The sequence below is a fragment of the Labrus bergylta genome, chromosome 6 (genome assembly GCF_963930695.1).
Source record: "Labrus bergylta chromosome 6, fLabBer1.1, whole genome shotgun sequence".
Classification (NCBI taxonomy): Eukaryota; Metazoa; Chordata; class Actinopteri; order Labriformes; family Labridae; genus Labrus; species Labrus bergylta.
Window position 1 is genome coordinate 20,997,975 of NC_089200.1, and position 14,655 is coordinate 21,012,629.

Sequence of the window (14,655 nt, forward strand, 5' to 3'; positions counted from 1 at the left end):
ACTCCAGAACCTTAACCGGGACCGACAATTTGGAGATGGGTCTATAATTATTTAAGACTGTAGGGTCCCCGCCTTTCAACAAGGGAAGAACAAATGCAGATTTCCATATAAGACGAATTTCGTTTGTGTCCAGGGAGAGATTAAAAAGATGTGTCAAAGGTGGTGCGATAAAATCAGTTTCCAGCTTTAAAAAGTAAGGTTCTAAGTTGTCAGGACCTGCAGATTTCTTTGTGTCGAGGAGTTTGAGGGCTTTGAGCACTTCTGAGACTGTAATGACTTGAAAACTGAAGGATTGACTACCTGTAACATGACAGTCAGAAAAAACAGTAGGGGAATTTATATGCCTATTGCTAAAAGAGTCAAACAAGGAGCCAGAGGCTATAAAATGTTCATTAAAGACACCAAGCATTTTGGACTTATCGGTGACTTCAAGTGAGTCCTTAACGATGCATGGAGGAAGCTCAATTCCATTTTTATTTCCAGCCAGGGATTTAATTGTCTTCCAGAATTTCAAGGGATTGTTTAGGTTGCTTGAGGTTTCTGTGGGGAAATGATCAGCTTTGGCTTTCCTAATTGCAACTGTGAGAGCATTGCGCATCTGCCTGCAAAGCAGCCAGTCCGAATCCAGACCTGATCTCCTGGCTTTTGCCCATGCTATATTTCGCTCATTAAGTGAGCTAGATAACTCTGGAGTGAACCATACATTAGTTCGACCTTTAACTCTGTACTTTCTGAGGGGAACATGCTTGTCCACAATTTTTGTGAAACCATCATAAAAGAATTTCCATGCACTTTCAACATCAGGAATATGATGCATTTTCTGCCAGTCAAAATTAAACAAGTCATGAAAAAACCCTTGTTCATTAAAATGTTTCATGTCACGCTTTATAATGATGCGTGGCTTGGTTTTGGGGATTTTTGTATTTCTCACTGAGGCAATAACAGGTTTAGCGAGTCACAGTAAGCTTTAAAATCATCAAGCTTACTGTGACTCGCTAAACCTCTTTCAAATTGTCGATAGCCCCACTAGACCCAATCTTAAATGTCCAGAAAAATCATCTCTAATAGATTTTATTCTAACAAACACTCCTCATGAATACACAACCGCTTCTGTTTTTGCAAATTACATTAGTGACCATGTTGTTTACATGTTGGTAACGGATGTGTTTGTATATAGCTTCTGTTACCATTGTTATGACTTGGCTATATATAATTGGATTTGGCACAAAATGACCGGCGGAATTGCTAGATATTGTAAAGTTAAGAGGTAAACACAGCTTCACCATGGTCAGCCAACAAAGAGAAGCTTAGCCACTTAATACTAGGAGCCACTGTCTGACTGTTTATGCCATCCCTGTAACAAAGGCCTCAAAGACAAGAGCAAACAGTGGAACTCATACACCCGTCTGCTCTGGAGAGCGGAGGTATAGCCAGTAAGAAGAAAATAAGTTGTGTCTCTGGTGAAAGGAAATGGCCTTAATCAGAAAAATGTGGCTTTTTCCATGTAAGATCAAAACAAAAAGGAAAACAGTAGCTGATTCAGCAAATGTTCAGTTCACCAAGGATTACAACTCTGTTGAATCCCTTCTTGAAGCACTATTATAAGATATAGAGCAGTGTGATTTAGTTCAGATATAACTAAACGCTTCAATTTGTGCCTGTTGGCTTTACTGTATGAGGCACTGTGTATTTGAGGCATTCCTGTACCGTATGAGGCACTGTGTATTTGAGGCATTCCTGTAAGGACTATGTGGACCAGACTGGCAGACTGGGCTGTGATGAGTAACAGCTTACCACAAGGGGAAGAAGGGCAGGCGTGTCGGCTGCATGGTTGGGTTGTCTGTGTGTGGGTTATCATGCGTGCACATATGTGTTAGAAGAGCTGACGACAACTTGTCTTTCATTCAGAGCATGAATTACAGCATTTTTTATCTTGCATTTCTATTGGCCTGCTTTAGAGTATCAGTGAGGTCACAGTGACACAAATGAAATCTGACGTCAGAGTTTCGGAGCAGAGAGAAGTGCAAATGAGGTGGGCTTAAACAAGAGACAAGGACTTTCATTCAGTGACTTCATGTGTCCTTATTGTGCTGTCTTTCAACATGCACTTTTCAAAATTTCACATCTGTTCCTCTCCATTGGACTGAATTTTCTCATTTATGCCAGAGAAGAAGAAAAGAAAAAGCATCTTACCAAAAAATCATTTGTGTTATTTCATCACAAGGATTACTGATGAAATCCAAAATAGTCCATACTGCTCATATCGCCATCATCAACTTCACTTGTTGTCCACCTCAAAGCAGCTTTTGGTTCGTGCATTGCTTGGTGCTGAGAGATGGACAGCCAGCTTCGGACACACAGCAGCCAGCCTCAAGGCTTTATTACACTGGGAGGGAGAGAGGAGAGCAATGATAAGACCCGGCCTTTACAAGGACTGATAATATGCACACACATCACGTTTGGCACACACACACATACCTGTACAAAAACAGGCATGTATTTGTGAGAGATTTGTTTGAGTGCCAAAATGTTCAACCTTTTCCTAGAAATTTTATTAAAGCAGAAAGGTCATCATATAACTACCTGGATGTTGTCCATCTTATGCACTAACTGTTTACAAATTATATAAAATATATAAGAACCTAGGATAAATTAGTCAAATCCAAATTAAAGCCAATATAAAACCCAGAAAAGCAGAAATGTATTTTTTTCTTTTAATTTTGATTCCCATCCAACTTGTAAAAGGTATTGTTTATGCCTCAACCCCCAGTTGTTTATCCATCCCTGCTGTAGAAATGGCTGAGGACCAAAGCTGCAGACCAGTGTTTACCTCCCAGTTCCACACCCGGTCTCTCCCCATTGTCTCCTCTGTCGCCCAAGTCCAGCTCAGACAGGTGGGATCAGCACCTATTATGTTCTTTAAGACTCATGCACACAAGTAGCGTCTCAACTGCAGGTGTAAGAACTTCCTTAGCAGATACCAATACTCATGGTATGAGGACGTATATGCAGGTTAATGGACATGAGAGGAACCAATCCTCAATGACTCAAGACAGCAAGAAAAACAAAGCAAAAAAATAGACATAACCTCCTACATCCTGGCTGGTTGGAGCCAATACAACTGATATCGGCACATTTAGCAGACAAAAAAAAAAGAAAACTTACAGAGGTGTTTATCAATTTTATCCCCAGTAGAGACATGTCAGAGACACAAACTTTTAAATCATTTGTATTTAAACTGTTAAGGACTGTCTGTGAGTGTGCTTGTACACTGGCAGTGAATGATGCAGACCCTTACACCCATCTAGTGGTTAGGTCTACTTATAACACTGTAGCTTTTGACGTGAATTCAGTGAAAAGCAGATCATGCCTTCCTTAAAGCAAGGAGAGACAACTTTGAAAAAAAAGAGCTTGTCAAAACATTTTGGATAGCAAAGCTGTTGAAATATCTCTCTCATTTTACCTTAAATCAGGACACAAAGACCTGATTCTTACATATCTGGAATCGGATCATCTACAGTGTAATAGTGAGTTGCTATGTTAGATCAAATATTTCAGGTTTAGGGCATTGCTGTGACAACCTCTTTTTTTGTAAATGAAGGGCTTTCAGCTATTTATCTGAAAAAAAAAGAAAGAAACAGAAATAAAAAGTAGACGATTTGCCTTATTCACTGTGGTTGGAGCTGTCACACTCATTTTTGATGTAGCCTAATGAGATCAATAATACCTTTGGATAGACTATTATTAGAAATATCACCAACCCTTGCCCATAAAACACACATGTTATTAAAAACTCAGTATTAGGTATATTTAGATATAATTTCATATTTTGCGTTTGTAAATGAAACATTGCCGTACTACCTGCAGGTTTAACACTTACTGGAACGAAATAGGACATTGATGGACCTTTAAAATAAATGTAGCTGATTTATGTGGTTCCTTTGGAGACAAAATAAACTGTTGTTTATATTGTAATATATATTTACGACCTTTTCGTTTTAAGGTGTATGTTGCTGTTTTCAAGAGTTGCAGGTGGCAGCATTACACATCTTTAAAATATAATCAAGAACAATTACTATGAGCCCCCCAAACCCTCCTCTACAGTAGATGTCAGCAAACACTTTCATTTCTGTGCAATCCGAAATAAATGTACGAAGAAGATCAGCGGAACCAAAGTATGACTCCATGTTTCTACCGGATTATAAACTATGCCACACAGGCGGTTTTCTTCAAAACATTATGGCGTCGAGAAGAACATCAACTGTGCCAAGTGGTTTTAAAAATCCCTCTACCGACTCTAAAAGGTAAAACCTTCGGCACTTTTCCCCTCCTGTGGTCATTAAGTTTAACTTATTTCGCAATTTTTGGGGCAATTTATCTATTTAGGTTAACTTTGACTAACTTTTATTTTTAGAAAACATAGCGTGACAGTCTTTGTTTAGCATTAACGAACTTGATTTCACTGCCAGACTATTCATGTGGCTCATAAGCAGGGTGTAAAAACGAGTAAAATAAGGCGTGTTTATGTTCCCCTAAATTGAAGGAAAGTGGTACAGGTAGCTTAGCTTTCATTCATTCTTGAATTTGACGGCAGACTTTGTTTATTTCAGCTCAAAATCTGTGACCGCTGCTGCCAAACCCAACAACAGTGGAAATGGGAAGAAACTTGTTAAATTTGTTGTTTTGTCACTAATTGGCGCATGCTCAATTCTCATCAGTACAATTACTATATTACTCAGCGAATTTCCACTCAATATTTCTAAACTCATACTTTGCACTACTTTGTGTTATCCTCCTACAGGCTTCATAGTATTTAATATAAAATAAGCCTTTGCAGGAAAGTTATAACAAAATTATCAGTCCTGACTGGCATCGTTTTGCTTAAGTTGGTGTTTCAAATGTAGTGTTCCTTTATCTCTTATTTTTTTTCAAAATGTTCTTATTTAAATAAAGATAAACAATAAAACACATGTGGCTTTATAATCCACAGTAACATGACCAAACTAAGAAAAACAACAGCTGAAGATCCACTCCATTTCACAGGAGGTGAAGGGAGATTGTTTACGTTACAGGTTGATCTTAGGTTTACATTCAGACTCAGAGGACTCCTTATAAGACAACTGCAGAGAGATTAGCCTCGAGATAATTCAGATAAGGTTTCCAGACTTTAAAAACATAATAAAACATGTAAAACATCCGTTATGTCTCGTGTTTTTGCATGGGAAAAATACTTTTGGTTATTCCAAGGGATCCAGTTCAAATATGACACTATGCCGTCCTTTAACAAAAGGGCCTTCATTACTAATACATTGTAAGAATATATCTTTTTTTCTTGCAGCAAAGGTGAAATTGTTACATGACATTTAAACAGCTACAATGGTTATATTGCTACTCGGGAGTCCTAGAAGAAGAGATATAGGATCCAGCTCTGAATTTGTTTGAAATATTATTCCCATTCGTGAAGTATTTCCGACCAATATTTCTGCAGATTACGACATGACCATTAACACCATAAACAGGGGGTTAACCATTTTCTGTGTTAAAGACACAGAGAGGAAAGTGAGGGATTAAAAGAATGCCTGTGCCTTGGACGTATGTGTGTTCTATGTGTATTCTATATTTCATTGTAGAGTGAGCTCAGGTTGTTAAAACAGCATTTCTACAATTACAGATACCTCAGAGTGATCCATAAGGGTTGAACTCTTATTGATGTAATATCTTGTTTATTTGTAAGAAATTAAGAAGTGTGGTAAAGTTTTTGTTGTTGAAGGGTTGTTCATTATTGGAGTAAATGTGGAAGTTAAGGTTGCTCTCCCCTCCAAATGGCGGACTGACGGCTATGCCTCCAGAGCATTGATTAAATAGGATTTGCAAAATGATAAGTGTGTAAGCTTCATCAGTTCTTCTTATATCTATTTCTCTTACAACCTTTCATTCATCTTTAGCAAGTGGGACTGTTGTCAAGTCTCGATATATGCAGGCCGCTGAGAAGTCATCTCTTTCCAAGGTAATTATATTTTTTAGGTTATTGTTTTTTTTCCATTTAGCATTCATGTTACATGAGTCTTAAATCATCAATAGCATCCGTCTAAGCTCTTCCATTGCCTCACTCTTTTTCTGTTTGTTTTTTAAATAGTCACACGTTTGATAATACACATCAGCTCACTTTGTGTACCACTGTTCCTGTTGACAGAGTAATTCACTAACCAACGAGTCAATGGCTGTGCCACCGAGGCCTGTTTCACCTAAACCCACTGGTGTCAAACCAAGGTCGGGCACTCCACCAAGACGCTCAATGGCCCCACATGCTCTAGCAAGTAGGTTCTTCCTATGAACATTATTGTGAAAATCAAGTCACACAATTGTCTATGATTAGTGATTACAGTTCTTGATTTTATTGATTAAATATAAATGAATCGTGTGTCAGGTACCTGTGAAGTGCCCTTGCAGCAATTATGTTAACTTCTAAGAACTTTCACTGATTAAAAAGGGTCTTTAGTTTCTGGTATACAGGCTTCTTGTTAAGCCAAGTAAATGATCTAAATGAGAGTTTAGCAAATGTTAATGATGTCCTTCTTACATCAATGATGTCACGTTAAGCTGAGCCATCGCTGCTGGTGAAAAGTGTTCTGCAGTCCACATTCGCAGAAGGATCATGCTTCCGACCAGATTTTGACATGTCTGTCATTAAAGGTAAACCGACTCAACAACCTCACATGCTTTGTTATTTACAAATGGAAGTACCAGTATTCTTTTCTGTAACCCTTTTTCTTCAATCTTTCTCTGCAAGAGAAAACAGTTATTGAAGGTGCAGTTGAACCCGAGAGAAATCCAGAGAATGAAAAGAGACTCATTGAGATGCAAACATTTTTACTGGCCTACCTGACAGCTAAGGTGAGTTAGTCAAACATTTTAGTTTAATTTATCTGCTAGGCAGGGAACTGCTTTCATTGTATGTGCTCTAACCAATTATGGTTTAATTTTTAGTGTAATACTATCCTCTCATTGTGTATGGAGACTTATCCACTGTCATTTTTTGGGGAATAAACATCTTGTCATAGTCTTATTATGTGAATGATTTAACATAAGTTCTTTCCTTAAGATGGAGAACAGTACTGCGAAGCTAAAAGTGGAGGCAGAGGCAAGGATTCTGCAGGAGATGGAGGAACTAGAGGCCTTACATAAGGAGGTTCACAGCAAGAAGAAGCAGTACCTCCTCATGGAAAAGAAGAGGCTCATAAATGAGCTGCTGGATATGCAGGTCAGAGAGCCACTTCTTTAATTTAACATTCAACACTATGCTATGTTGACTACTAAAGAACGAATGAGTTTTGAAATATGGTTCAAAGCTTTCTTAAAGGTTTTTTAAAATCATATTTTCAATATTAAAGTAAAATACTCACTCAGTGTACATGTGAGAGATTATATGAGTACACCATTCTCATTCTGCTAATATTATCATGTTTTAAACAGATTGCTGCGCTGACTCCTGTAGCAGAAGCTGCCAAGCAGTTCACAACAGATTACAACACTTTCGCCCGGGCAGTTGACACCACCCGACATGAGCTGCCTGTCAAGAATTTCTACATTGACGACGACAGAAAGGAATTTCTAGGTTGTTTTTACAGTTATTACATTTCACAGAGTACCGTCTTTGATTTGTTAGCAATAGTAATAGCTTTTAGGTATATAGCACTTGTTTTTGCGAAGTCACAAAGTGCTTCACAAACAGCATTAACAAATGTTTTCACAGAAAATAAAAGTTTTATAGAAGAATGTTTCAAGAAGACATTAAGAAGTAGAGAAATCAAAGAGTTTTGCAAACTGGATTTCAGCAGCTAGCTCGGTCCATAGTTTGGGAGCCAGGACTGCAACAAATCAACAACCCTTAGTCTTAAAATAGGCCCTGGGTACAACCAGCAAACCCCTATTTCAGAAAGCACCCAGTCTCATAGGGGGTTCGAAAGTCAACAATATAGATCTATTGGCTTGGTCACGGCGTGCTTTCAAAGTTAGTACTACATTTTTTTAAATCAATGCAAAGAGGTCAGGATTGGGGTTATGTGGTTCTTGAGTACCAGTATGGAGGACGTTTAAAAAGTCTCAATGCGACAAAAACAAATTCAGGAACCACCTTGTGTAAATCATGAAATTATTTTATTTTAGAAATTAACTTGAGCAAGCAAAAATACGTCTGAACAACTTTCTTTACCTGATTATCAAAGGAAAGTTCAGAATCAAAAACAACACATTGTTTGCTTGTAGTTGGCTAGATGTTTTGTGAAAAGGGTCCAAAATTTCCAATAATGTTGCTTGGGGTATTTGGTGAAGGCAGGTGGTAAGTAGGTGTGATCTGCAGTGTAGCAGGACTACAACCGAACGTTCTCCTTTGTCAGCAGCAAGGAGAAAGTCCTGTGACACTTAAACTAAAGCTGTCTATACTGTGCATGGCCCTAAACCCACACTGATATGTTTCCAATATGCTGTCTGCACTCAATTAATCACTGAAAACAAAAACTGCACCATTAGTACTGTGTGCAAATGTATTTATCAGATTCTTGCTTCTCATTGTAATAGGTTTATGGTTTTATCTAATGCTGTCTTTCTCCAACAGACCATAGCACTTCAAATGAGTGAGACAGGCACTGACAAAACAAATACAGTAATCTACATTATAATAAAATAATCTTGCCTTGGCAGATATTGGCGCGCTGTATAATGTTACTGTTATTACTACAAATTTGGTGTTCAAGTTTTTCACAGGATATTGCATTTTAAACAATGGTGTTTTGGATGTTGATGGTATGTCACAAGCCAATTGAAAGTAAATTCAATCCTATAAGGATTATATACAATGTAACTTATGTATGCCTTGATAAATACTTTATTAAATGTATTACATATGATAATCTTATCCCTGTGTTTTCACCTATGTTAGAGAAATCTGAAACCTGCCTAAAGGAATGTGAGAAGTTGCTGGTGCAGTGCACAGATGGAGATCACAATGACAACAGCACTTCTCTAGAGTGCCTTAGGGACATGAAAATGACATCAAAGGACATCAGTCAGCAGCTATCAGGGTATGCACATACTGTATATGGAGAACTTGACTTTTGAATGCCTTGAATACACTGTCTGCTTTTAATTGACTTTTTTATGTTTTTTTGTTCATACGCTCCTTTTTCTATTTTTTTTTTAGAGCATGTTCGGAGTTGCTTGAGATGTCATCATTGGTCTGCCGCCATACAATCCAGGTCCAGCAGGCCTCAGAGGAAGAACAACTAGGAGCTGCAAGAGCTCAGGAGCTCTACTGTCTGAAACAGTGAAGGATACCACACAGCATGAAATACACAGTACATGCACTTTTTATACTTGTAACATTTTAATGTATGTGTTTTAATGTATAGTCTAATGTCTGATTTCTTTGGAAAAAGAAGAAACAATAAAAATATGCATTTGTATTGAAAAAGAATCCTGTCCGGTTGATAATAAAAACTCAACTCAACTTTATTTATATAGGACTTTACTCACAACACAGTTGATCCAAAGTGCTGAACAGTGCAGATAGAGGAAAGACACAGACAAGAACAACTACAATCTAAATGATAAAACAGGTAACAATTTAGTACAGTGTAACACAAAACTTACAGAGCTATGGATCCCTGAGCTTGACGGGTTATTGAAAATGGAAGGAAATTGAGTAGAAATATGTTTTAAGGTGAGTCCTAAAAGTCCTACTAGTGGGTGAGAGTTTTATACAAGTTAAATAAATTTGAAATAAGTTACGCACAATTTATCCTGAAGTCCTGCTTTTCAGTGGATAACAAATTATCGAGTGTGGCTTTGGCATTCCGGATGTGACGTCACATCAAAACATGAGTGACACATTTCTATTGGCTGTCACCGAAAGTGCCCACCATTGTCTGTTTGAAAGTTCAATGAACCGCAGGAGAGCTCCTCGTCGCATGTGAGTGCATTTGTCTTAAAATGTGTATGTTTAGCATTACGTTGAGACTATCACCCAAAGCAAGGTGTTAACTTTGTTTAAAGCTTTGTTATCGCTGAGTAGAAACGCTCTCTGCTAGTTATCGCTGTTGTTGCTAACTGCACATGCTAGCTAACTCGATGGACAAGTGAAAGACAAAAACCTCGTTGTAGCCACTGTTACTTATAGCTACTCACAGCTAATACTTTGTTATTTATGTACAAAGCTAACAACTGTAGAAATGTTGCCTTTCTTTACTTCGAGGCTTCATTTTTAACAAGTGCAGCCAAGATACAGTTAGCATGACATCCATAAACAAAGCCAACATTAAATCATGACGTCCATAAACAAAGTCAACATTAAATCATGACATCCATAAACAAAGCCAACATTAAATCATGACATCCTTAAACAAAGCCAACATTAAATCATGACATCCATAAACAAAGCCAACATTAAATCATGACGTCCATAAACAAAGTCAACATTAAATCATGACATCCTTAAACAAAGCCAACATTAAATCATGACATCCTTAAACAAAGCCAACATTAAATCATGACATCCATAAACAAAGCCAACATTAAATCATGACGTCCATAAACAAAGTCAACATTAAATCATGACATCCTTAAACAAAGCCAACATTAAATCATGACGTCCATAAACAAAGCCAACATTAAATCATGACGTCCATAAACAAAGTCAACATTAAATCATGACATCCATATACAAAGTCAACATTAAATCATGACGTCCTTAAACAAAGCCAACATTAAATCATGACATCCATAAACAAAGCCAACATTAAATCATGACATCCATAAACAAAGTCAACATTAAATCATGACGTCCTTAAACAAAGTCAACATTAAATCATGACGTCCTTAAACAAAGCCAACATTAAATCATGACGTCCTTAAACAAAGCCAACATTAAATCATGACATCCATAAACAAAGCCAACATTAAATCATGACATCCATAAACAAAGCCAACATTAAATCATGACATCCATAAACAAAGCCAACATTGAACGAGTTTCTATGTCAGATGCTCTGTTATCCAAGAATACGTCCTAGAATTAAGTAAACTTAAGTTGAAATCATCAAAATGTAGTTAACTTTAACCTGTAGTATTTTAGTACCATGCATTCAAACATCATAGAATTTAAAGGAAACCATACCAAGTCAGTTGTAACAAGCAGACTTATGTAAGAGCTGGTATTTTTTTGTTGTTCAGTTTTTCAGGTGGACGAGATGCACTTGGCGATAATGCTTGCTTTTATCCAATTTCTTATCAGACTGCATTTTCATTTAATAACCATCCTGTTTCCCCGTCAGCTATCACTCTCAGAGGAGGGGTGCGCAATCAGAAGGAGGATGGAGACAGAGGAACGAAGAGCAATGGCAAGGTCAAGGAAAAGCACAGGTGAGAGAGGTTGAGGAGAGTCGAGAGCAGCAGGGGAAAGAAACCGTGCCAAGGGGAACATGTCAGACCATGTGCCCCGCTCGGGAGTTGCGAGACCGCGAGGCACAGAACCGCCTTCATCGTTTTGAGATGTTGGCAGGCACAGAAAGAGATAGATTGCCCAAGGGAGACCCTTTGCGTGCTGTGAAAGAATATTCCAGACCAGCAGCTGGGAAAGACTCAACTAACCCCACTCATCTCCGTCCACCTGCTGTGTTGCTGAAAGCTGTTTGTTACCTAATTGATGATATTGCTGCATCCACAGACCTGCACCCTTGGACTGAGGCTAGTAGTATTTACATATTTTTCCTAGTCAGTGATTTAAAAACCCCATTAATAATAAAGAGTTTGGTTCAGACAAACTGTAACTAATGTGTTAATGAATTATTCAGTTAGAATTGTGTTTTTTATCTATGCACCCTTAAAAACAGTTCAGCATCATTTGAGTTTTGTTATATCTCCTGTATTTCCTATTTGCTGTATATACCCACACAGGAAACTATTTTACAAAACATCATCTTACAACATGTCCAGAAAATAAAACTATTTTTTAAAGAACCAAAATGACCAAACTACAATGAAATGATATGGAAAGTGTAACTATTCAGCTTAAAGTATTTTTAGTTTTGGACTGTTGTACTAAAGATGCGATCATGCATACTTAAAACCTAAACTTTTCTCAAGGTACTGTGCACTTTGTAATCAACATGTTTTTGTTTTTTTTTTGCTTCTAGGTGTATAGCTTTGTCTTTGATCGGCTTCGTGGTGTAAAGCAGGATATGATCATCCAGAGGGTTTCGGGGGTGGACTGTGTGGCCATCTTAGAGCGGACAGTGCGTTTTCTTATTTACTCCTCTTACCAGCTCTGTGGTGAGCCGCTCCGACTCTATGACCCACGCATTAATGACATGCACCTACAGGAGAATCTGAGCTGGCTGTTGGATTGCTACAAAACTGGAACAGGGCTGAACCCCAACCAGGAGGAGTTCCAGGCTCTTGGTCTACTGTACAACTTGGGTTGGTTAATACTTGAGATTTTGCTTTGGTGTATTTGCATCCAAGTCGAGGCATCATATAAATGAATATCAGAATTTTGACTTTCGAGAAGTCATTCCCCAAAAACTACCAGGGAAAGACTGTCTGTGTACATGTGTCTGTGCATGACAGCTATCTTTCTGAAGCTCACATGCTTGAGTAGCCCACAGAAACATCAGGCCAGTAGCAGCTACCGCAGCGAAATCTTTACAATTTTAATTTTTTTAATTTTGATAACGACCCCAATTATTAAAGGATGTAACCATTTCTTAACAAACTTCATTAATATTTAGTAAAGACTGTGATCTGAAACAGGCACAAGAGTTTTGTTACTGTTTTTTCACAACACAAAGATAGATCATGAAACCTCAGTGAAAGGTTTTTAAGGATCTCATGTTATCAATATGATTATCTACAGATCCTTTTCACAGGCTAGCTGTTCCCTAGAACTACAAAAAGATTGTTGCCACATCTTTTGGTTAGATCGCGCATGGATGCAGCACTGCTATGATGGGGCCATGTGGCTGCTAAACTGTTTAATGTGAATGAAGACATTTTGTAACTATCACAATCAAAGACAATCAATAAAAGAAAATCTTAAAATATGTTAACTAGTTAGGGAAACAAAGGTTTATTGCAACAAAATTAATAAAATGTCTTCTTCCTCATCTCCGCAGGTTCAGCTCGTGTTGCACAACACATCATGGAGCTCCCTGAGCGGCTGCGCAGCTCTCGTGCCATTTCACTTGCTCTTTCCATCAACCAAGCTTTCTTGGAGCGAAACCCTGTACGTTTGCTGCGATTGTCTCAGAGGTTGAACTTCCTGCAGAGCTGTGCTCTGCACCGTCATCTGGTGACCTGTCGTAGAGATCTACTTCTTATATACAGCCACGGACACAGCAGCCGCAACTGTCGCTTTCCTCTTGATAGAATGGCTCAACTCTTGTCACTAGAAACATCACTTACAAACCAACTCTGTCAGGTGTATGGAGTGGAGGTCAACCAGGACAACCATGTGGTTTTCTCCAAGGCTACTTTCACTGAGCCTGAACAAGGAAAACTGCATTGCAAACTGTATCACAACATAGTGGCTGAGAAACAAAGTGACCTCACCATTGGGAGGATCATACATGGTTGCTCTTAAGGCAAATACAAGGGTAAAGCAGTAACAGACGTGCACTTTATTTATATTGGAAGCAATTTGTTCCTTTTACGACACAGAGAGATCCTGCTTAAAGAAACTTCAGCAGTGCAGCTTTCTACTCTACTCACCCCAATGCCAGTGTTTAGCCAATGGAATGCTTTGGATTATACAACCACAGTGTAAGATTATACACAACGTTAGTGTTGGTGCTGTTGTTGATCAAAGTGTCTTAGACCATGAAACCTCAGTGAAGTGTCAAAGTGACACACTCTACCTGAGAGAGGCTGGACAGATAATAAAGTTCCTTCCTTTGTGCCTGAAATACTCTTGAGATGTGAAAAAAACTTGATATTGTAACTAGTTATTTTAATAATGTTGAAATGTTTTATTTATGCAATGCCTTGTTTTTGTAAAATATATTAAACATTATCCTGTGCAACAATTAATTCATGCTAATTAATACAGTACCGCAGGCATTTCAATGACATTTCTTTTATAAAGAAAAAGCTTTTTTTTTTTTAAATATCTTAACGTTGCACTACGTTTATTTGGCAGTGAAATTTGAAAGTTAGAGAAGGGAAACAATTCTGTGCTATATTTTCAAAACTAAATGCACAAACTGTATTCAAAGGAAATAATGGGTCCCTGGAACAGTGGAGCTTAAAAGCCACCAGAAGAGTTACTGTTTCACTGTTGCGGGCCCTCCACCATAACTTGCAGCTCAACATTTTATCTTTAAGCAATGTTCCAGGGACCACGTTTTCATCTGAGGACAGTTTGTGTATAGAGTTATAAAACATATTCCACAAAATCTGTAAATTTCTCCAACTTTCAAATTTCTCTATCAAAACTCCGTAGTGCACCTTTAACTTTGAAGGATTGTGTTGCGGTTAAGCCCATTCACCACACGAGGGCAGCAGATATCTTTAATATCTCGTCAACGCACTCCAGCGAGAACTAAAAATAATAGACATGTATTTAGATCATCCTACTTAAAAGTGATTGTTTCCTATTCCTCTTGA

At 38.0% G+C, this 14,655-nt stretch overlaps 2 protein-coding genes across 2 annotated transcripts; both read left to right on the forward strand.

Moving 5' to 3' along the window:
* Nucleotides 1-4,202: 4,202 nt before the first annotated feature.
* On the forward strand, nucleotides 4,203-9,472 carry haus8 (HAUS augmin like complex subunit 8). The gene is made up of 10 exons (XM_020647625.3): nucleotides 4,203-4,304; nucleotides 4,611-4,675; nucleotides 5,946-6,007; nucleotides 6,194-6,317; nucleotides 6,601-6,693; nucleotides 6,791-6,894; nucleotides 7,103-7,261; nucleotides 7,474-7,615; nucleotides 8,939-9,080; nucleotides 9,200-9,472. The coding sequence occupies exons 1-10, from the start codon at nucleotides 4,240-4,242 to the stop codon at nucleotides 9,324-9,326; spliced, it is 1,083 nt and encodes a 360-aa protein (XP_020503281.2). The 5' UTR covers nucleotides 4,203-4,239; the 3' UTR covers nucleotides 9,327-9,472.
* Nucleotides 9,473-9,865: 393 nt separating this feature from the next.
* Nucleotides 9,866-14,079, forward strand: sac3d1 (SAC3 domain containing 1). The gene is made up of 4 exons (XM_020647611.3): nucleotides 9,866-9,967; nucleotides 11,328-11,739; nucleotides 12,189-12,471; nucleotides 13,167-14,079. The coding sequence occupies exons 1-4, from the start codon at nucleotides 9,876-9,878 to the stop codon at nucleotides 13,631-13,633; spliced, it is 1,254 nt and encodes a 417-aa protein (XP_020503267.2). The 5' UTR covers nucleotides 9,866-9,875; the 3' UTR covers nucleotides 13,634-14,079.
* Nucleotides 14,080-14,655: the final 576 nt, after the last annotated feature.